The sequence below is a fragment of the Ambystoma mexicanum genome, chromosome 5q (genome assembly GCF_040938575.1).
Source record: "Ambystoma mexicanum isolate Mex_15411 chromosome 5q, UKY_AmexF1_1, whole genome shotgun sequence".
In the NCBI taxonomy this organism is placed as follows: domain Eukaryota; kingdom Metazoa; phylum Chordata; class Amphibia; order Caudata; family Ambystomatidae; genus Ambystoma; species Ambystoma mexicanum.
Genome location: NC_090933.1, coordinates 849,408,352 through 849,431,604, shown reverse-complemented (window position 1 = coordinate 849,431,604; position 23,253 = coordinate 849,408,352). Strand labels below are relative to the sequence as shown.

Below are 23,253 nucleotides of genomic sequence, written 5' to 3'. Positions count from 1 at the left end.
GTGCAATCTTACCCAGACCTCATGGAAAGAGGTGCTCGCTCAGATTAAACAGATCACTGGAGTAGATTTATTTGCAAGCCGATCCACTGGTAGTGTTGCTTGGAAATGAAGGTCCGGGAGGCCTATACAAGGTGGGGAGGCCATCTTCCAAACTCATTACCCACCTCCTAGTCTCGGCCAGGGTGGTAGTAGCTCGTAATTGGAAAGCCTCACAATCCCCTGGCATATGAGAATGGTGGTCTGAAATATGGTTTGTAGCATCAATGAGCAAAATTGAAGCCGCTTTTAAGGGAAAGATGTCCAAATTACTGGTCGAATGGAACCCTTTCATTTCCTTTGTTAGACAGAAGGACTCCCTAGCTGAACATCACAAACCCCAACATATGTCCTTTTTTACACTGTTGTGAAAGCAAAATTATATTTAGTGCTGCAATTATCTGTATTGGTATTTCTGTCTTTGTTTGGTTCAACTGAGTATTCCCTACGTTTTCTTAGACCAAGACTCGATTTGTTGGTGTTCTATAATCATTCACCAATAACTGTTTTGTATCTGGATGAGTGTCTATTACTATTATTTTGATGGTATTTATTGAGCGTGGACCTAGCTTCGAGAAGCAACGGAGCGCTTTACAGAGGTATACAACAATACAGATACATAACGGAGGGCTTTACAGAGGTAACAGAACAGAACAGATATACACCAGGGGGTAGAATACAGAGGGGCACAGAGGAGGGGTACAGCAGAACCATATGGCGGGGAGGAGATGGGTGGGCGAGTCAGGTGGCTCGAGGGGCGACGTGATGGCCTAGGTGTTGAGGAGGAGAGACTCCTTGAAGAGGTGCGCCTTGAGCTCTTTTCTGAATTGTAGAAGCAGGGTGGCGTGTCTGATGCTAACTGGAAGGAGGTTCCATAGTCTTGGGGTGTAGGCAGAGAAGGCTTGTGTTCTGTTACTTTACTTTTTGCAGCAGCGGATTTCAAGTCTGCACGTGTTCTGGCTTCTGGTGGTGTGCTGTCCGCCGGAGATGCGAATGCCTTATAGATGATGCAGCAAAACTTGAAGGTGATTCAATGACTAATTGTCCCCTTTTCTTTTTGGACATAATGTTGGTCGTTATTGCTCTAATGAACCACATGTTTGTGTTCTTCAACAATAGAAATTGTGGATCATAAAAAAGAAAAAGTCATTCACTATTTGGGGTGTTTTGATAATAACTAACAAACTAGCAAAAGTGAACTTTGGGGTAGCAGAAAATGTTGGAGTATTTCAAGGCACTGTCCTGGGGTTTGATTTAATATCCTGAGATAGAAAATGTATTAAACATATTCTTCCTTACCAGTTAAGTGTTCTGAATGGGTATTCTCAGGAGACCATACAGTAGGAGTAACCAGAGCACTGGCCTGCGGTGCTGTAGCTGTTGAAACTGCAAATTTAGTCAAGAGAAAAGTGATTGGTTGAAACATGTAAACAAAGGAAAAGAATAAAACAAAGTTACAAAATCTAGGAACCTAGATCTAACAAGTAAACAGCGGACATTTTTAATCACTGAAAATCGAGCCAATCTGCAGTGCCAGAATAATGGAGCAAATATCAATTTCTATGCTGCATGATGCAAGTAGTTCTACTTTCTGTACACATCATTACTATCCCATTAGAACATATCTTCATTTAAACTGAACTATACACAAATACCATGGTTTAATTGTTGACTACAGATACGATTTGAAAAAAACAATGTGGGCACTAATTAAGTTCAAACAAAACAAACATCCAACAGAACTCTTGTTGACAAAACGTCATTAGCAATAGCACAATACACAATGTTTTTTTACAAAAGAAAGGGCCTCATTACAAGGATGGCGGTGAACCATGGTGCTACTAGCGCCATGGTTCATGCCGGTAAAATACCGGCACCGCCTTGGTGGAAAGGGCAATTACCGCCCTATTCCAAGGTTGGCGGGGCGGTAATTCCCCCTTCCCCCACTGCCCTTCCCCATTCCCATTTTTGCCCCATAGGGCTCTATGGGAATGAGGAAGGCGCTAATTATGGTACTGCAAATTGCGGTACCGTAATTAGCTCCCTGGTCCCTTTGCGGGTTGGTTTTTACCGCGTGGAAAAAGCAGGCGTTAAATTCCCCAACCCGCAAAGGGACCTCGTAGTAAGGCGGTAAGGATTTACCGGTACCGGTAAAATACCGGTACCGGTAAACCCTTACCGCCATCCGTGTAATGAGGCCCAAAGTGTTTATTCACATGTCACGTTGTACTAAAATATCTAATTTCACAATGTGTGTCCACAAAAAGTTTCCAAAATATGCCAACAAGGCCAAATCCTCCACTTCTAAGAAATTCATTGAAATTAGAGAGGAGTGGGAAAATGGATAAACATTTAACATGTTTGACTTATTTTAACTCATACTTTATCTTGGTTCTGCAGTCTTTTCTCCTCTGGCATTTGCTACTTAAATCTTTCCCACACAGCAAATGCCATAAAGTGCTTTCCCTCACTGCTTCGTAGGAAAGACCCATTATGCAACAGCATCATGGTAAAGAACCACAACTCCAAGGTGGCACAAGTAAGCCATGCCACCTTCATCTTGGGTATTTATTGAGTGTAGACCTAGCAACAACGCACTGTACATCAGTAGGGAGCACAGGCTTATTACCGGGGGAACAGTACTTCCAACATAGCATTTATTACTGACATACCATTTAGGGTACTAGGAAATGAAAAGATTTACAGTTAGTGGGGAACATATAGCATTTATTACTGACATACCATTTGGGGTACCAGGGAATGAAAAGATTTACAGTTAGTGGGGAACATATAACAGTGCTGAAACAGGGATGGGAGGCATACAACAGAATGTGGTTATCTGGGTGGGATCAGTGGGAAGGACCATTTGGGGTGTGTGAGAAACCAAAGGGTGTCTCACCCGCTAGCCCTCTGGGACTTGCCATCCAGGTGGCCAGGACACGGCCATCGCTTTTGGATCCAGTTCCTTGGAGTGGACCAGTGCGGGAGAATCACCTGGGTGAAGGGTCTTTGGGGATTGGAGGTGAGATACTCGATGGCGGGACGCAGTATTCCCCCTTTTTTGTTCATCTACCCCATCCTATTTTTTTAGGATTTTCCAAAGTCCCAACTCTCCCCCACCCCTTTTTACATACACACAGGGCTGAGGAAGAGGGTGAATGAGAGTAACGGGACAAACTCTCTCACATAATACTGGATATGTCTCGTTAATCGGGTCAGGCAAAGTCAGGCCCTTTACACTAAGTCCATACACCTCATACCAGTTAGCTCTCCTCAAATGAATAAAAGGCAACACCTGAAGACACACTCTGAGCAAGGCGCGACACGAGTATGAGCAGAACTCCTGGTACAAAGGAACATCTACTGGAGCAGAGCAACGGACTAAGGGACGAGAGCAGCGGGCCAAAAACCCCAAGGTTTCCCTATTGTAGGTTGTTGCCTCTGACAGACCATGAAAGACACGTGGAGAAGGCCAGATCCCACAAGTGAAGATTGCATTGTGTTTCAAGGATGCCAGTGACCCTCCCGGGTGAACGGCAGAGTTGGGGAGGTGAGGCCAAGCCTGTGGGACTATCCTTGACTCGTAAATTCAAAATCGAAAAACAAGAAAGAAGAGCACAAAGACGGTGAGTTGGCAAGCAACCTGAGAGACCGGTGTGTGTTAAAGTGAATGAAGTAGCAACATCATATCGCAAGTGAAGGCTGAACGCATGTGGATGAGACGCGTAGAAAGGCAGGCCTGTGAATGAACTTTAAAGTAAAATTCAGCTGCAAGATCAGCGACACTAAGTAACAGAGTGGTCCGGTTAAAGGAAGTAGCCCATTCAAAAGTTTCTGTGAAAGGTACATTGTTTGAAGCTAAAAGGCGAACAAACAGCAAAAGTAAAATAGTGAACGTTGAGTCAAAGTGGTCCTGTGGTGGTCTGTAAAGAAAGACACGCACATTCGAAAGACTTCAACATCCGAAAGTTGTCTGAACCCGACTGAGGGACACCTGCAGTATAATAAACTTGGGGAACTTTATTGTGAGAGGTATGAGCCTGACAGAGGGGGGCCTACGAGAACTGTGTGGTGAAAGGTCTGAGCCCGGCAGAGGGGGATCTTTGTGAATGTTTTGGTTGAAACATTATTTTGGAAGTCAGAGAAAGAGACTTTAACGTGGAAGGCAGGCAGGCCTCGATCCACGGTTTTGAACTGTATTGTGTTGGAAATTGAGACAGAGTGTGTCATCCAACCTACAATGAGGCCTAACCTGGGGAGGAGAGCTAGTTCAGCAATATTATCATTTAAACACCAATTTACCTTATGCATATATTTCTCCTTTTTACACTTTTTTTTTTACAAGAGATAGGGCAGGCATTAGGTTTTGTTTTGTTAGCATAGGCCATTTTGATTTGACGGACTCCACTAGGACTATTTTGTTTATCGTTTGGTGGTCGAGACTACTCCCACCTTAGTTAGAGGGCAAAATAGGAATTTCTCCAACCCCAACATTTTCAATAAAGGTTTCACAAATTGTATCCATTGTGTCAGTGTCAATACTTGTGATACCATGCCTTCCCTTCTGAAATGCATATGGGTGGAAGGGAGTGTGATGTTATGTTAAGTTTCTGGTTTTAATACAGTAACATCCATTTGTAGGTCACCAGGCACTCCGGTGGATGGGAAAGAGAGCGGGTGAGTTAGGTTATTGGTGAGAGTGGAAAAATGAAAGACAGCTCTGCTGTTCTGGTGATACCTGCAGGCTAAATGTACCATGAGTCTGTTTCTATCTGTTCTATGTCTAGAACATACAGGTATTTGTTTTCAGAGGGGAGGGTATTGGTTTAGTAGTACTAGGATGCGTGTATTTATTTATGCATTAATTTGTTTTTGCATTACCAGGCTGTAGAATGCAAGTTGTTTATAGAGGTGTAGAGTTTTCATGTTTGATGCCTTTTAGGAGGGATATTACATTGCACTATGTGAGTACCTTTGCTGCTCTGCGTATAATGTCTTTGCATGTGGAAGATGAAAATGTTAGAACACGCAGGTTAGCGGAGGGCTCAATTGACACTAGTAAGTCCATCTAAAGCGTTCCATATAAAGCCCTTAACATCCCATTGATAACAATAAAGATATGCCCCTATTGCTTACCACTATCATTTCATTAGACTTCACCTTTTAGCACCTGCCTATTTCCGTTCACAATGGCAGCATTACAAGGTGCCAACAATCCCCTTTTTAACCTCAACCTTTAGATGCCCTGCTGACTGAGCCAGCACACAGGAAAAGAGGAGATTACTAAACTAGTGGCTGGGAGTACCAATGGATATCAACAACATGTCATGGAGGAGTCAAATTGTGTGCGCACACCAGGAGCCCCAATAATGTTCCCAGTGTTTTACTGTCAAAAATTAATTTAACACTTATAAAAAAAACCTATAAGCAATAGAGTACAAAATGAAACATATAGCCAATCATTACAACCTAATATTACATCGAACATTTAGGCCAATGTTTCAGGTCCTACCATATCATAAAATCGTTTGTGTTCCAAAACATCTATTTTTAATATACCTGTCAACCTAATAAATAACTTGCTGCAATGGATAAACTCATAGGTTTCATGTGCTGAAGGAGGGGGAAGCAGTAAGAGGTGTGAGGAGGAGGAAAAACAGGGAGAAACCGGAGAGGACGGAAGGGAAGGGAAGAGGTGGCGAGGAGAGAAAGTAATTTGCCATCTTTGAATCTGGTACCTAAGTGGGGTATCATCACATCATAGTGGTTCTTAGTACTATAGGATCCTAAACTCTGATCTCCCTGCGTTGGCTCTACTGCTTCGTGATTCAGCGTAGTGTAGCCTTTGGTGAAGTCTTAGGGACCATCTCTTGGCTGCCAAAACAGCTTCCTTTTAAAGGAAAAGGCCCACCCCTGTTTCCCTCTTAGCCAATCACATTCTAACAGATAATTATGTCACGCATGTAATCACTAGTAACATTGAAACAAAACATCTTGCTTGTTCACATTTGAATTGAAGCCTATATTGTTGTTATCTGTCGCTTATGTATTAACTTGCTTAAACAAGATGGGCGTTTGCAAGATGATTTTAAAAAGTCAGTGCTTTACCACGCATTCACCCTACCTTGGGTATTTTATCAATGCTGGCAAAGACTTGTGTTCTTTGTGTTTATTAAACATATTCAAATGTGAATATGTGTTTGAATTCTTTAACCTCTCTGCTGCTATGTGTTAATAACAGTGCACACAAATTGCTACACTCTCAGTGAAACACTGCAGGTTGATCGTTTTGAAAAACAATACAGTGAACTGGATTAGGTTTACAGATAAACGTGTAACTTCGGCAATCTGTTATCTTGTGCATGAAGCATAAAAACAAAGAAATGTATTTTCTAAACGGCGCAAACTTATGTCCAGTAAATATATTAACCCCATAATGCATTCTGAAAGGTTTCAGTAATGTGTATATTTCCAATTGTGCTTGAGAAGAGAATGCTGGCAACGTTAATAGTTGCAATGCACATTTGTGAAACGTACGTCTGTAAATGGTAGCAGGATTGGTTCATATGTGGCTAAAGGCTTGGCCTTGGAGTTGGAGTTGGAGTTGGCGTTTAGAGCTGTTCATATAATTGGCATAAAAGGCAATTTATGACACCCCCGTCCCTCGAATGAACAGTAAAATACTCTCGGGACAAGTCACAAAATGCACAGAAATTAGAACATGGAGTGCAGAGGGAGAAAAGAGAGTGAAATATAAATATAAAAACAACTGCTATGTAGCCAGTTCTCTGTGGTTTTCCAGAAGCTAGGCAGAAAAACAAGCAGCAGTGTCTCTGTAGAAACTATGGAGGCATGTCTCTGTTCTTTGTTGCAATTGAAAATAAAGTTTAGCAAACAGTACCTGGTTTTAAGATGGGTGTGAGTAAAACTGATAATGTGTCACTTGTTTTGATGATTCTGATGCAATCTCATTCTGATCCAGGTCAACAGTCAAACACCTTCAGGCACATTCTGCTCAGTAGAAAGGTGGCTAGTTGGAGAAGTCCAGACCTCTGGAACCAATGAACGAGGGTGGCTGTGACTGTTCATCACCCCGCGTGCAGCGACCTGTGCAGCAGTTCACCCCATGTTCTACAAACAGTGATAAACACTCTCACTGTTGTTTTTTGCAGGGTGCTGGTTTTTCGCAAGCGAGTTGGAGATAAAGAACGATGAGAATGTTCTCACTGTAGCTTTCAGATGTGAACACAGCAGGAAGTGACTTTCCAAAGTCTTTGCAGATATAGCTCACCTTATAGCACAATTGCCTTGTAGTTGTGATTACCAATGAAGATTCAGCCTTGAAGCTTTCTGTTACTTTCTGCTTCTGAAGAGAAAGTTAGGGGCGAGAGGCATGCTTACTTAGCTACAAATATGTAAAACAAAGGAAGATTGCCAGTGCCCAGTCTTGACAGGAAGTCCAGAATGCCTGATCCTGCATTGAAGACAGACTGTGTGATCAATCTGTGGCTGTTCCTAAAACTGAAGCGACTCCAGACAAGGTAGAGCTTCTCAGGATTCGGATCACACCATACGACCACGTGTAGCTTCCAAGATACCAGAGTTTGGCTTCAGGCCATTGCAATTGCACTGGTTCAGCATGAACTGGCGGTTGGACAATGGTTCCACAGCAATTGACCACATGGGTGACCGTGATCAAACTGATCATTCCCACAGGCACAGCACAGTACATAGCATTGAACTTGACAATGTAGGACCCATTGGGTAGCAGGTATGACATGCTTGCAAATTATTCAAGCCTTACTGAACTCATAGAATTTGATAACAGTTCACAGGGCTGTTTTTTTGTGATGATTTGGCACGAAACTTGTATTGTGCCAATAGAGTTTAAGGGCATACTGACCGATGCTTGGATCCCTATGTGTCACAAAGGCATGTGTGTAGGGGACTTCAAGCAATGTCTTGATCTAGTGTTTCTCAATTTGATGTAGGGTACCTCCGGATTGTAGTTCTTGGCAACACATAGTGGGTTTTGTAGGTACTGGAATAAGTAAAACTTAATGGATTATAAAAGATGATACACCTGTAGCCCAGGCCGATGGTGCAAACATTGTTTACTCACTATAATCAAAAGTGTGCAAGTGGTATCTGATAGGACCTGCTTTCTTGCTTGTGTAGACAGACTTTGCTTTAGTGAGTTCCAATACGGAATACCTGTAGAAAGTGTGTCAAGCATATAGGGGTGTACCGAATTTCAGCTTCGAGTACGTATTCGGCTGAATTCCGGCTCAAAATTAGATATTCGGACGAAAACTTAATTATCGCTGAAAGTAGAATAGTTTCCCCTGCTAAATATATTAAGTACTGCTTTGACTACATGACTATTAACGTTCAGGCATGTCATGTTTGTCATTAAACAAATGCTGCTGTCACTTTTTTGATTGAGTACAGGCAGAGCAGAAGTGTGAAAGTGCAAACAAAGTCCCTGCCCTTCTTGTGCTGGATAGATAAACTTTCATCAGGGGTTTGCTGATACAAAACCCTCTGTATTTTGAATGTGCAATTAAATGTATATGGTATGGTCTCCTCTGTATTTTGAGATTGAAAGCCATGGAACTGGAACAATAGTTTACGAAGTTGTTATTGGAAAATGGTATTTTCTTTACGGGTGTATTGATTTGCTGATGACCTGTGTGAGCAATCTGAAAGTAACAGATTGCAATGCTATTATCCCAGGAAATGTCAAACCCAGTGTAAAATAGGTAGTGTGCTTGCAGCGAAGAACTGTGCACAGCCTGCAGGCCAAGGTTATAAAGCAAGGAAGATTGCACAGATGTACTTGTAATATCGAACATAGGTTACCATTCCTGCTCCTCAACTTTCTCATGTGGCCAAAATGAGTGCCTTTGAATTGTGCCAAAGATAAGATACAGATGGTACTTAAGAATGTGGCTTTTAACCAAAATGCCCCAGTCTGACTGCAGACATTTTCCTCAGCATTAGAGGGTTACAAATGAGAGATATTTGTGTAATAAAGATGAGGAGATACAGGTTTCCAGTTTAGAAACATTGGACCAAATGGATGTACAAGGGAAACAAATAAGTAAAATAAACATGCTAATTAAAGACCTGAAAAATAGGAACTGTCCTGTCCCCAAATGGTCAGCTGAAAACCATGGAGGACTCGGCATTCCCTATATATTTTTGTCTGGTGTCTTTAACCATGCCCCAAATCACCACAAACATACCCCACCCAAAAATACTATCCATTAATACAAATACATTTTTCAAATGCCCCATCTGCTCTCAGTACCACAGGTAGAAAGCATGGCTTTAGCATCTCAAAAGTTTTCTTTAGCACTTTAGCAGTCAGTTGAGTGCTAATTGATGTGTCACTTCTTTTGTGTTGCAGTGCCTTGTTGGAGCCAGAAAGATAAAGATGGGCAGGCCCAAAAGGAACATTTGAAAGTACAAGTAGACACATCCAAGCCTACCCTCACACTGATTGCATACATGCATACCATACTTTTGGGCTAGTTTTAGTTACTTGGGCTTCGCTAAATAAGAAATACCTATGTAGGAAAAGGGGTAGGTCAGGGATGTATGCTGGGTTCGACTCTATTCAATCTATATATAAACAGAGGTGCTGAGGCCTTGTTAGCTATCCCTACTGACACCCCAAAATTGGCCTCAGGTTCCGCATTTTTGCTGATCTCACAAAACCCTTTTGGGTTAAAAAAAAAAAGAAAAACAGATGGATACTGTGGCTGCATTTTGTGAAAATGGGGGCTTGTCAGTAAATATATTAAAGATAAAGATAATGGAATTCAAGCACCCAAGAAGGAAAGATATTCGTGTACACCTGCAATTAGGTAATAGCTTCATTGAACAAGTTACTTAATTTGACTATCTGGGAATTAGATTCTCAGAGACTTGTAGTTGTGACTCACAACTTGACAAACCTAATATCAGCTTGGCCAGGTATAGTATGGCTACAATTAATTGAGACGCACAGGGAAGGGATTGTGAAATCAGCGATTAGCATTTATAACCAACAGGCTAAACAACCAGCACTTTATGGAGCAGAGCGATGGAGCCATAAGAAGGTGAATGCCCTAGAAGTTACAGGGAACTCCTTTCTAAAAAGACTTTTAAATTTACCAAGGAGTACTTCCCTTTATGACTTTGCATGAAGAAATGGGCATGAGGTATATTGGCCAGGGGATTGCCTTCAAGCCTCTCAATACTGGATCCAAATAAGGAGTACACACACATTGACCCACTATAGCGAAGCATTGCAAGATATGAGCTTGGAAGGCGGGAGATTTCTGCCTTGGTGTACCCATATTAATAAACTTCTAAGTGAGATTGGCTGATCATGTTACCATCAATAGTATAGCAAAGAAAAGTTTAATAGTGGAATATTGCAAACAATAATTGCTCTCCTACTCTCGTTTTATACTGGGATTGCAAAATCTTCTAAGGGTATTAATCAAATTTGAATTATATTGAACCAAGAATGTCACATACACTTTTGTTTAATCTAGACCCAACATATTTATTCTGGCTACATGGACCTACACATGGGGACTGACTCCAACCAACTTATGTCCATACTGTCATAATACGAAAGACTCACTTCCTGCTCCTGTGCCCCACGTATAACACCTTACGAAGAAGCTATTTAAAACCTTGATTTATTGACCTAAATATACGAACCACTCGGGAAGCATACAAAAATAAAACATTGGACGTGTTGGTTCATCCTACATCTAAATGTATCTTTCAGGCCTGGATTATTAGAAAAGTTTTCCTGGAAAATAATATGTACGTAGCTGGAAAATACTGATCAATTTAGGGATAGTGAGCTTGAATTGCTCAGTTCTTAAGAGCCGTAGCTTATAAATTGAGCTTTTTATGTTTTATCAAAGCACTTGCACTTTAAGGTATGTCATCTGATGCCGTGCATTCATATTGTATGTGCTTAACACCCAAGTAAATGAGATTGTGGTCTTGATTAGTACTGTTGTTTGTGAAACATCAATCATGTTCATTGTTCTTAATATGTATTATTATCTCACTTTATCGTTTTACCCTGTGACTAGATTTGACTCTGTATTTTATATTAGTTAATACTGTGTTGTAATGCTGTATTGAAATGTGATTGCTTATTAAGCATATTTTTACGGATCACCCAAAATAAAGTAGACAAAAAAGTGATACCTATGAATTCAGTTTATTTTCTGATTATGTAATCCTTTCCTTTTCGGAGAAATGCAATAAAAAATGGAAGTACATATTTGAAAGTGTGTTTTAAAAAAAAATGTTTTATTGTACATTATCACCAATGTTATTGACAACAAAATGTGAAGTAGAAGTCCAAAGGACAAACAAAAGCTTACATACACATAAGTCTGGAAAAGAAGAGTAACACATTTTCCATCAGCTTTACGTGCGTTGGTGACATGTGTTTTACATTTTTGGTAAACTGTAAACAATAACCACCCGCCCCCAAACACCCTCCCCCAAACAATGTTCAACCTAAAAAAGCTAAAGAACTATGCCATGACACCAGATCTACTGGTCCTTCACTTGCATCTCTGGATACCAATTTTCGGATGTGGCATCGCCCTGCCTTTAAAATATGGTGAAGCTTTTCAAAAGGCTGAGTTTGTGGAATTGTTGCTCCCTGTCCTTGACATACTCAGCGAAGGGGAACCAGACTAAGACATTTCTGGTAATTCCCAGCGGCCAGAGCACCAACCTTCTCCATAGCTAGTACTCCCCAAACCTTTACCCACCACCACGTCACCATCGTACCGTCCTCCTTTATCCAGGCTTCAGCTAGGGTCATTCGGCAGCAGTCAACAGGTGTGTAAGAAGCATTGCCCTGGCTCCAATAACAGCATACGAATCCTCTGCTACCGCACCCAACAAAATCACTTCCCGGGAATAGGATAAAGCCACCCCTGTTATGTCTTTAATAGGCCCCAATATCTCTTTCCAAAAGAACCTGGCTTTGGGAAAGGTCCACCACATATGACCAAGATCCCCTATGATGCCACATTTCCTCCAGCACAAGGGTGATAGGTTTGGGTTCATTCTGTGTAAGCGTTGTGGTGTTAAATACCACCAATAGCAGATTTTGTATGCTGATTCCTTAATGGCCGTGCATTTGGAAGCTTTGTGGGCCCTTCTCCAAATCTGCCCCATCCGTCTTCTGAAATAGTAACCCCTAGGTATCTGTCCCAGCAATCCATATATGATAGTCTATCCTCCAGCATTGCCCTGTCTAGTATGCGATACAACCTTGAGACACCTTTCTCCACTATACCCTCCCGCATCACCCGCTCCACACCTGTTGGGGCCCTGCTTTCTGCTTTGTTTGCCCCCCTCTAGGAAATCCAGTGTCTAATTTGTATATATTTGTAGCATTCCTTTTCCTCCACATTAAATCATTCTTTACAATCCTCAAAGAGAAGTGGTTCACCATTACGATAGAAGTCTATCAGCCGTAAAGCATCCCGACCACCCCGCCCCTCCCAGAATGTGTACTTCCAGGCTGGAGAGAATGCCTTGTTATATCCCGTCAGGTTATGGGGCCCAAGACCGAGAGGCACGTTCTTCCATTTAAGGGCTTGATCCCAATATCGTAAGGTATTTTTGGTCGCCTCCAAGCGTGGGCGGCCCCCTCCTCTAACCTCGTGCTTGCCAAATGGTAACATACCCAGGGGAGTATATGTTACTGCCTGTTCCAGTGTACCCCAGCCCTTCTCCCTGCCATGGACCAGTGCAATATTCGGGCCAGTTGTGCTGCTAGCACATAGCGTTTTACCTCGGGTACAGCCAACCCACCCATCAATGGGGTTCTGAATAGGACTGACTTCGGGACCCTTGGTCTTTATGGGAGGGGACGTGGCTACATGGCCACGGAGTAGGTCGTGATTCCTGTGTGCTCCTGCAGATCCACTAATGATCCTGGAAATTTAAGGCATTTGGAGAAAGCTGTAAAGCGTCCACGGAATCCTATGGAAGCATGAATATATTAAGTATGCAGCAGTCGAAGGTCGGGTGAAATTCGTAGCAAGGAGAAGCAACTGTGAGCCGACGAAGTGGGAAGAGCCCAAAATATAAAAATAACAAAATGGCACCCCATGAACAAAGGGCCGTACCGCAGCACAGCTACACAGCCGGGTGAAAAGGCAGCTGGAAGCCGAATACTGTGACCTGCTCGTAAGCGGAGAATTCAGAATACGTTGAACACGAGGAAAGAAGTCGGCGGTGGCTGGCAAGACTGCTACGAGCGGAGTGCGGAGGTGACAGCTAAGTGCCGTGGTGAAAGCAGAAGTCTGCATGGTAAATCTTATTGCACACAGAGACGGGCACGGTGAAAGGGACAAGTAAACAGCGGCACCGGGTCCAGATGGTTGCAGGGCTTGGTGGAGCCGGTGGACCGTAAGCATTAGAGTGGAACAGAGTCAAGATGGACTGGAGTTTCGCTGGCTGTCACATAGCCACTGATCGTTGTAGGCAAATGAGAACGGCCCCTGGAATCAGCTGCAGGGCAGAGCACCCAGACGGCGGAGTGTTAAAATCGGACAAACAAACCTGAACTCGCAGTAATGGATACAAGAGAGGCAACAGTGTAGCCAGCATTGTGTGCATGGAGCGGGGCCTAAACGAACAACGTAGGCAAAACTGACATAGAAGCAAAGAGGAGGCATTTGGCCATAATAAGGAAGAAAAGCACATCCACAACAAGGGCAGCTGCTTTCTGCGGTGAAAACCCAGACGAGGTCCGTTGCACTGCATACTTGCAGAGGAGTACGGGCAAGGCGTTGCGCGTGCAGGAAGACCTGTAAGAGAAGATGGGTGCAGGAAAGGAAGATAAAGCCACTATACTGCCCTAACCCACACGAAGGGAACCAAATAAGGTGAGAGTGCTCTGGACAGTGTAACACTACGCCCGGAGACAACGCAACAACAAATTAGCAAGAAAGCAAGCCCAAGGAAGACAGCTGCCCACGGGGACACAAAACACTGTAGTTACAGCGGATCAGTCATTGAAGGGAGCACAGCAGGAACACAGCAAAAGGCCAGGCACAAAGATATAACATGCGGATAATTGGGCTTCCAGAAGGCGAAGAGGGTCAGAACCCGACTAACTACATAGAGGACATGCTTCTGCAAGAAATTGGAGCTGGATCACACACCCAAGGGTTTACTGTAGAGAGAGCGCACAGAGCCCTAACAAGGAGACCGCCACCGGGCACCCCAACCTGGCCGATAATATGAAATATATTGAACTATAAAGACAGGGAGAAAATCCTATAACACTTCCAGAAAGGCGGTACGATCAACAGAACATCAGCATCCATCACGGCATACCCAGATGATACATTTTTGATGCAAAAACAGAGGATGGGCTATGGAGCCATAAAAAGGAGGTTGCGCACAGCTAATCGCAAATACATGCTGCTGTATCCGGCGATTATGAAAGTCTTGCATAAAGATTGAGCTGTTTTCTTCGAGACACCAGAAGATGTGGGCAAGTGGATGGATCTGCAAAACATGCCGATGGAAAAAGATCGGATGGGAGAAGGAAGTGATAAGTGAATCTGCTATTATAGATTAATATGCCTTAATGGGACATGTGGGCCACTGCATAAGGGGTTGTCAGAGACACTTCAGCGTCAAATGTATCCGTTTTCTATTGTAGCTAAGGGCAGGTAGCCCAGGGGTTGCCTAGAGGCAGGCGACCTAGGAATCACACTATTCATCCACATTAGGTAGTTTAGTTAGGATATTAGTAGTTTGGTATCCTCCTGCAGCACTCTGAGTACCGGCAAAAGGCATAGAAAGGGGGGAGATGCAGGGTAGCCTGAGATTCAGTATTGGAACTGGGCAAAAGTTGGGAATGGGAGGGAACGGGGTTGGGGGGTGTTGGGGTAGTTAGAGGTGAGTTGGCCTACGGAGACGCACCGGGAAACGGGGGGAGAGATGTCATGATAGAGTTGCGAAAGGGAGAGACCAGAGAACATGGGGGAACTTAAAATAGTAACCTGCAACGTGAGGGGTCTGAATAGCTATATCAAAAGGAACTGCGTTATGACATACCTGCATAGGCAGAAAATAGATGTATTGCTTTTGCAAGAAACCCACTTTACCAGGGAGAAACAGGACAGGATAGCACGGAAATGGAGCAGGCGACACTGGGCCCAACATAATTGGCTTATTGATATTGATTGATTGTTATTTTATTTCTATCGCGCTCGTACACAAGTGTTTCAGAGCGCGACAAGGCAAGGGAGGGGAACAGGGGAGAACAAAACAGCGATCTTACTAGGCCCAGTGACATTGAGAACGCGCAACTGCATGGGGGAGGGGAAAAGTGCATGGAAGGGGGGAGAGGTGGAAAGTGCGAAGCAGAGGAGAAACAGATAAATAACAATAAATAAATAATAAAGGCAACAGTGGTAATGCAGCCAGCAATTTGCAAGTGCTAGGTTTAAGGCAGCAGACAGGGTAGGTCTGATAAGTGCAGGAAGAAAAAGGGGGGGCTGTATGGGTACAGATACAGACCCCAATGCAAGGAGTGGCCCGGAGGCAGTGCGGGAGGGTGGCAGGATGAGCAGGTACCTGGGCCCAAAAGACAGAGGGTGGCCAGGTGCACGGTGCCAAGAGAGAACAGATCAGCAGGGGAGAGGGGGAGCAAAGGCAGAAGAAAAGAGGAAGGTCTTGAGGTGCTTTCGGAACCGGAGATGGTTCTCCTCAAGTTTTAGAGTGGCAGGGAGGCTGTTCCAGAGGGAGGCCCCAGCCGAAGACGGAGATCTACCCCCAGCTCGTTTCTTAGAAAAACAACTGACCCTGAGTGAGTTGGAGGTGGAGGAGCAAAGAGCTTGAGAGGGGAGGTATTTGCAGAGGGATAGCTGAAGGTATTTTGGACCCAGGCCCCAGAAAGCCTTGTGGACAATGCAGAGGGTTTTGAATGTAATCCTTGCATCCACTGGGAGCCAGTGGAGAGATTTCAGAGCTGGAGGGATACCATCCCAGGGCTTGAGGCCAAGGACAAGTCTTGCAGTCCTGTTCTGGATTAGTTGCAGAGGGCGGAGAATAGAGGCAGGTAGATTTAGAAAGAGGCTGTTACAATAGTCCAAGCTAGAGAGAACCAGAGCTTGAGATACCATGAGCTTCTGGGGAAGGAGAGGGAAGGCAGGGTACCTCTGAGGAGGTGTAGTCGGAAATTTGACTTTTTAGAGACCTCAGAGATGTGGGCAGAGAAGGAAAGAGTGGAGTCAAAGATGACCCGAGGTTCTTAGCCTCGCAGGTGGGGGTAGGAGGAGGACCAATGGAGGCCGGCCAGAGAGTGAGAGGAAAGGATGGTGAAGGTGTGCCGATGAGGAGGATCTCCGTCTTGCTGGCATTCAGACAAAGATCATTGTCGGCACACCAATCTTGAATGGCAGTTAGGCAATCAGAGATGAGAGGGGGAGAGGAGGTGGCAGAGGGCAGCTTGAAAATGCGTTGAGTGTCGTCAGCGTAGCACTGGAAATTTGAGCAGAAAACGGCAATGCAGTGGGCGAGAGTTGCCAGGTATTGGTTGAAAAGCCAGGGCGAGAGGTTAGACCCCTTGGGAACACCACAGGTAGAGAGGAAGATAGATGAAAGGAAGGACCCAAGTTGGACCTCGGAGGGTCGATCTGAGAGGAAAGAGGTCAGCCAGGCCAGAGCCTGATCAGTGATATCCAGGTTTTCACGGAGACGGTTGAGCAGGATGGTATGGTTGACCGTGTCGAAGGCAGAAGAGAGATCGAGTAGGATGAGGACAGATGGAATGTTAGAGTCAAGGTTGGTGAGCAGATCTTCACAGATGTTTAGGAGAGCAGTTTCCATGCTTCTGGCAGCTCTGAAGCCAGACTGGTGGTCATGGAGACAGCCAAAAGAATTGGAATGAAGGTTAAGCTGAGAGATGGCCAACGTTTCCAGGAGTTTGCCAAGAAAGGGAGTAATGGAAATTGGGTGATAGTTAGCTGGACAAGAAGGATCAGCTGTGGGTTTCTTGAGAAGAGGATGCACAAAGGAGTGCTTCAGAGTGGAGGGGAAGGATCCAGAGGCAAAGGAGTGGTTGCAAAAATCAGCAAGGGCCGGAGCAAGGGTGTCAATGTGGTCCTTGATGGTTTTAGAGGAACAGGGATGAACCTGTTTTGAAGAGGCTTTCATAGATCGGACTTGTCCAGCAACCTTGTGAGGGGTGAAAAGAGGAAAGGACGAGAAGGATGGTGGGAGGGTGGCTAAATGAGGGTCAGCAGATGGAGAGGGAAGAGGAGGAGTGTGGGTGGAGAAGGTGGGCAGGATGTCCTGGGTTTTTGAAATGAAGTGAGAGGCAAGGGCATTGCAAAGAGCCTGGCAGGCAACAGGAGGGGTAGAGACTGCAGCAGGGTTGGCCAGCTCCTTGCAGATTTTAGCAGAGTTTGGCCGAGTTGTTAGATGCCGCAGAGACACAAGCTTGAATGTGGACTCTCTTCTTGGTGAGGACAGAGAGTCGGTATTGCCTTTGTAGCCGGCGACAGGCCAGTTTGTCAGAGGATGAACAGGAAGTCCTCCATTTCCTCTCAGCTGCCCTACACTTACGTTTAAGTGTAGCTAGGTCAGAGTCATACCAGGAATTGCACTCGGCGTTGGACTTCAAACGGATCCTCATGACAGGGGCAAGAGTATCAAGCGTATCAGAAATTGAAGAGTAGAGCAGAGGCAGGGCTGTATCAGGATGAGAGACACCCAAAGGTGGAGGGGGGGAAAGTGGCGGCAAAAGCCTCAACTGGCACACGCTTCATGGGCCGGATGTCCGAGAAGGTAGGTGGCTGTGTTGGGGTAGGCTTTGCTTGGGGGGAAGACAGGGAGAGATGAGATGAGAGGAGGGAGTGATCTCTCCAGGAGAGAGGAGTGGTCAGAGGGATGGAGAGGGGGAGGTCAGAGGTGATCAAGACATCGAGTGTGTGCCCTGCAGAGTGAGTCGGGCCAGAGGGGAGGATGGACAGGGAGAGGGAGTTGCAGAGGTCACGGAAGAGTACAGAGGAGGAGCAAGGAGGGGTCCTAATTTGGGTAGCACCAACGGTCCCATTCCAGATCCCCCAGACCCATCAGGATACAGATGGTAGGATGATAATCATGAGGGGATTGGTCAAAAAGTAGAGAAATATGTGTCATTAACATGTATACCCCGAATCAAGATACTGCAGCTTACTTCAGATCTTTATATCCTAAGATTAGCCCATACATCGATGGGGGGATAATATGGGGTGGGGGGACTTTAATTGCACTTTGGACCCGACGATAGATGGATCAGATAACAAATCCAATAATCCAGCCCCTCCGGCAAAAGCTTTGGACACACTGCTAAGTACATTCAAGCTAGCGGATATTTGGAGAACCATGTACCGCCAAGACGGCGTGTACTCACACTACACCGCCCCGAGTAACTTATACACGAGGTTGGATTATGTGTTTGTGGGAGAGAATTAATGGGCGGGTTTACATAGGTTGAATACAAAGCTAGGATCCTGTCAGATCACAGCCCCACTGGTGGTCACGTGGCAGGTTCTCCCCCCGCGGGCCTGAATCCCAACATGCAGACTTAGGGTAGAGGCACTGAAAGATACTGGTTTCCGAGAACACCTACGAACCGAGGTGAAAGAATATTTTGAGAATAACATGGGTAGTATCGAGTCTGCCGGTTCATTGTGAGAAGCCTTTAAAGTAGTGATTAGGGTGGTGGCCATAGCTCAGTCGAAAGGAATGCAAGAGGTTGTAACAGGGGATTTGCAAACAACAGAGAGGAAATTGGAAACTATAATGCGGGTTGGAAATAGATCCCTAGAAGAGGCCAAGGAAGTATCTCGCCTACAGTGTAGGGTGCACTGGGAAAGACTAGGCAAACTAAGTTACAAGAAATATGTTGAGAGACAACATGCTGAAGGGACCAACCCGGGCAGATTGTTAGCTTGGCTGTACAAAAATGAGACCACACAGCAGACAATTAGAGGTTTGGAAGGAATAGACGGGAAGCTAAGAGACCCAGGAAGAAGTAAATACATGTTTTTACGACTATTATAGGAACCCTTATAGTGAACCCACGAGCGAAGAAGGGGTAGATATACAAGAAGCATTGAGGTTAAACTTTCCAGTCCAAGTAAAGAGGGGAGCGACCAGCTAGAGATCCCAATCACAGCAGAGGAACTGGAAAGTGTGATAAAAGACCCACCAACTAGGGATCCCTGGAGAATTCTATAAAGAATATAGGGCCAATATACTTCCACCATTATTGGCCATGTTAAATGAAGCATTGGAAACAGGTCAATTGCCAGGGTCTTCGCGAGAGTCGATAATGATCCCACTTCTCAAACCAAATAAGCCAGATAAGGAGTGCGGCTCATGGGGGCGTGGCTACATGGCCATGGGCTAAGTCGTGTTCTCAGAGGGCCCCTGAGATCCGTTACTGATCCGTTGAAATATGGGCGCCTAATGTATGCAGATATGGGAAAATCCGGAGCTGCAGCAAAATGAATAGTAGGTGCATGCAGTTCCACAACTTCTACACTAATCAAAGCCTAAAGGTGAGAATGCAGTGGATGAGAAATTTGCTAGATAATATGGATGCGTAGTCAAAATGGCGCTGGACTGGAAGAGGAACAAAGACCGTACACATAAGAAGCAGCCTGAGTGATTTGAAGCCCGACTCGCAAAGCAAACAGAACGGGCACGGATTGCGTGGCAGAGCAATTATACTGTAACGCTGCACTGCACGTTTGCAGAAGGACATAGTTGCTATGATAAGATTTGACAAAGAAACATTGTGGCACCCAGAGCGCTGAGTTAGGATATAAACAGCCTGGCAGAGACACATTGCGGAACCCGGAGCAGGATCTGCAGCAGACCGGCAGTTGATTGCAAGAGACACGGCCAGCTGATCACTGCGGCCGCGGAACACCTCAGACCCATAAACATTGGAGGCACATGTGGGAGAGCGAACCTTGTGTGAAAACAGGACGCGCACACACAGCGCTGGCGGCGCAGGCAGCACGCCATGGCAGCTGGGTGATAATAAAGGGAAATGAGGAGGGCCCATTGCCAGATCGTAACATCAGCTGGAAGGGGTGAGGTTGCTTTGAATCCCAGTGGTCCCGAAGGGTGCGACACAAAGATGGTGCTTGCATGAGGGAGACACAAAAAACCGAGGGGAAAACAGGAAGGAAGCAAGTGATACTGAATGAAGAGCAGCCTTGCTACATGCACATGAGATGGAGGAAAGTATGCCTGGCAAGTAGGTGAGAGGGATGCCGAAGGCCGTGAAGTGGCCAGTACCAGCACAGAACGAGGATCGCAGTGCACCCTGTGGATTTGGTCCGGAAAAGGACTTGTGGACACGGACGGGCGCAGCGAAGCGCACCAGCGAGTGGAGAGTGTTCGCATAAATTGGGAAAGGTGCACCGACACGTGACTGAGGGAGATCACTGGACTACACAGCATTACCCAATGCCCGTTGCACAGTGAAATTAACAGAAGGCAACCACCGGATACTGGAACAATGGAGGAATGATGTCGGGAGGCCACTGATGCCAAGTGCATACTCTGGCCCTTCGCAGCTACAGAGCGAGTGAACAGAACAGTACACAGGCGATGGCCAAAAGTGCATCTTCATAGGCGCAGCAGGATCCGCAGCAGACCGGCAGGTGGTAGGCGCGAGAAGCAGTGCTACGCAGGGGCCCTGATGGGATGGAGCTGCACATCATATGCAACGGATAGGAGGATTGGAGACAATAATGGTCCCACCGGACAGGGCGGAGCGAAATTGAGTGAGGGGGCTGCCAGGATTAGGTGCACAGGCGAACAGGAATCAGATACCCCCAGGGGTGCGGCGCCAGTTGCAGGGTAAACCATCAGCAGCAGTGGAGAAGCAGGGCACAGAACTCCACCGGAGAGGTCAAGGCAACATGAAGTGACGGGCTCCACGTCAAGGGGAGCCGAAACAAGTCAGGGCGAGTGGACTACAGCTCACGTGGAATAGCGGGCAGAGGAGGTGAACTGCTGAGCGAGCACTACGAACTTCAACACTGAGTGTATGGAGATAGAAACAACTGAGTGACCTGACACAGTAGGCAAGGACTACATACATCCAAGAGCAAGAATGGCGGCCAAGGGGGGCAAACCTAAAGGAAAACAACTGACAATGGAGGACTTTACCAAATTGTCTCTGGCGGGGGAAGGGGCGAAACCAAAGAAACAGGACATGCATGGGGGAGTGACCCAGACACGCAATGATCAACAGATCCTATATGCCATGGCAGACCTGAAGACGTTGTGGGAATGCAAGATCGACACAGCCACTGCGGAATTGAGAACCTCGTTGGAACAAAAAATTGATGCTGTCAGTGTGGACATTAACCTCCTACAGCAGGATGTCAGGAAGCTAGCAGAGCGCACGGGTGCGCTGGAAAATGATGTGACGGCCAACACAAGCACCTGCACCGCGAACGCTACGGAGGTCACTGTACTGCAACAGCAAGTACACAACCTGAAAAACAGTGCAGAAGAAGCAGAAGGGCGGGCGCGCAGGAACAACATACGCATTGGGGGGCTCCCAGAAGGAGAAGCAGCCTCGGACCTGACCGACTATGTCGAGAATATGTTGTTATAGGAGATAAGGGGAGGAGCACTCACTCAAGGATTTACTGTAGCGAGGGCGCAGAGGGCCCTGACCAGGAGGCTGCAGCCAGGAGCATCTCCCAGACCGCTCATCGCTAAAATATTAAACTACAAAGACAGGGAGAAGATTCTGGAACACTTCCACAAAGGAGGGACTATAAACAGAGGATCAGCAACCGTCATGGCGTACCCGGACTATACCTTTTTGGGACAGCGACAGCATTTGAACTATGTGTCCATCAAAAGTAGGTTAAGCGAGGCTGGATACAAGTACATATTGTTGTACCTGGCGAAATTGAAAGTGATACACAATGACAAGGCACATTTCTACGACACTCCGGAAGAAGTGACGACATGGCTCGACGCACGGAACATCCCCACAAGAGCAGAGGATCATATGAAGAGCAGACCGGAGAAGTGAATGAGGGCTCCACAGGAAAGTACTGTGACATGGGCAGAAGGGGGAATGCAGTCCAAAGTAATGATACTGACTCTGGACTAGAATATATAAAGTAATGGAAGGAGCTCAGAGTGAAATGTACACAAACCGGGCCTAAGTCAACTGGAAGGTGGAAGTGGGAGGTACAGACAGAGAACACGTTAGCAACCCCAGTAGTTTGTTTAGTTGGGATACTGGTAGGGCAGTGTCCCCCTGCAGAGCTCTGAATATCGGCTAGGTCCGAGAAAGGGTCTAGATGCGGGGTAGCCTGAGATCATGGATGGAGGTGGGCAACAGTTTGGGAGGGGGAGGGTTGAGGGAGGAGGGATAGGTGGGGTGTTTAAAAGGGAGGGAGGGGGTTAAGTTTTGAGTATTCAGAGGGGACGAGCCTACAATCACAAGCCATTATGTATGAGGAGGAGGTCAGGGAAGAGACGAGGGGAGACCAGGGGATGATATGGGAGACCTAAAGATAGTGACCTAGAATGTGAGAGGGCTGAATAATTATATCAAACGGAACAAGGTCATGATGTACCTCAGGAGGCATAAAATAGATATTGCCCTGTTACAATAAACTTACTTGACCAAAGAGGTGGTGGCGAGGAAAGGGACCACTGTGGGAGCAACATACTCAGCATACGCCAGAGGGGTTATAACGTGGATAGCACCACACGTCCCGTTTAAGCTACTACAGTCCACCATAGAGTCAGACGGGAGGATGGTGTTAATAAGAGGGTGGTGGAAAACAGAGAAGTAAACATCATTAACACTTATGCTCCGAACCAAGACGCTACTGTTTACTTCACTGTGTACCCCAGCTTTTGGTGAACCTAATGCTACCTGCTGCCAGCGTGTGCGTTTCCTGTAGAAAGAGGATGCGAGTCCCATGGTGCTCAGCGTATAGTTGCAGCTTTAGCATTTTAACGTGATTGCCCAGCCCCCTGATATTCCAGCTCATGCACCTCAGTGTGTCACCAGCCATCAGGCCATTGTAAGTGGTAAGTGGTGCACCCTGTGGAGGTGGCTAGTGAGATACTTGTAAGATATATTTTGGCGGGCAACTGCCCAGGAGTAGC

General features: G+C 45.7%; 1 protein-coding gene across 3 annotated transcripts in view; it reads right to left on the bottom strand.

Moving 5' to 3' along the window:
* Positions 1–23,253, bottom strand: part of C5QH8orf88 (chromosome 5q C8orf88 homolog) — a 1,871,959-nt gene that overhangs the window by 483,884 nt on the left and 1,364,822 nt on the right. For all 3 annotated transcript variants that reach the window (XM_069622341.1, XM_069622340.1, XM_069622339.1), the window contains exon 5: positions 1,336–1,422. In XM_069622341.1, the coding sequence (XP_069478442.1) occupies positions 1,336–1,422 (87 nt within the window). The remainder of the gene's footprint in view (positions 1–1,335; positions 1,423–23,253) is intronic.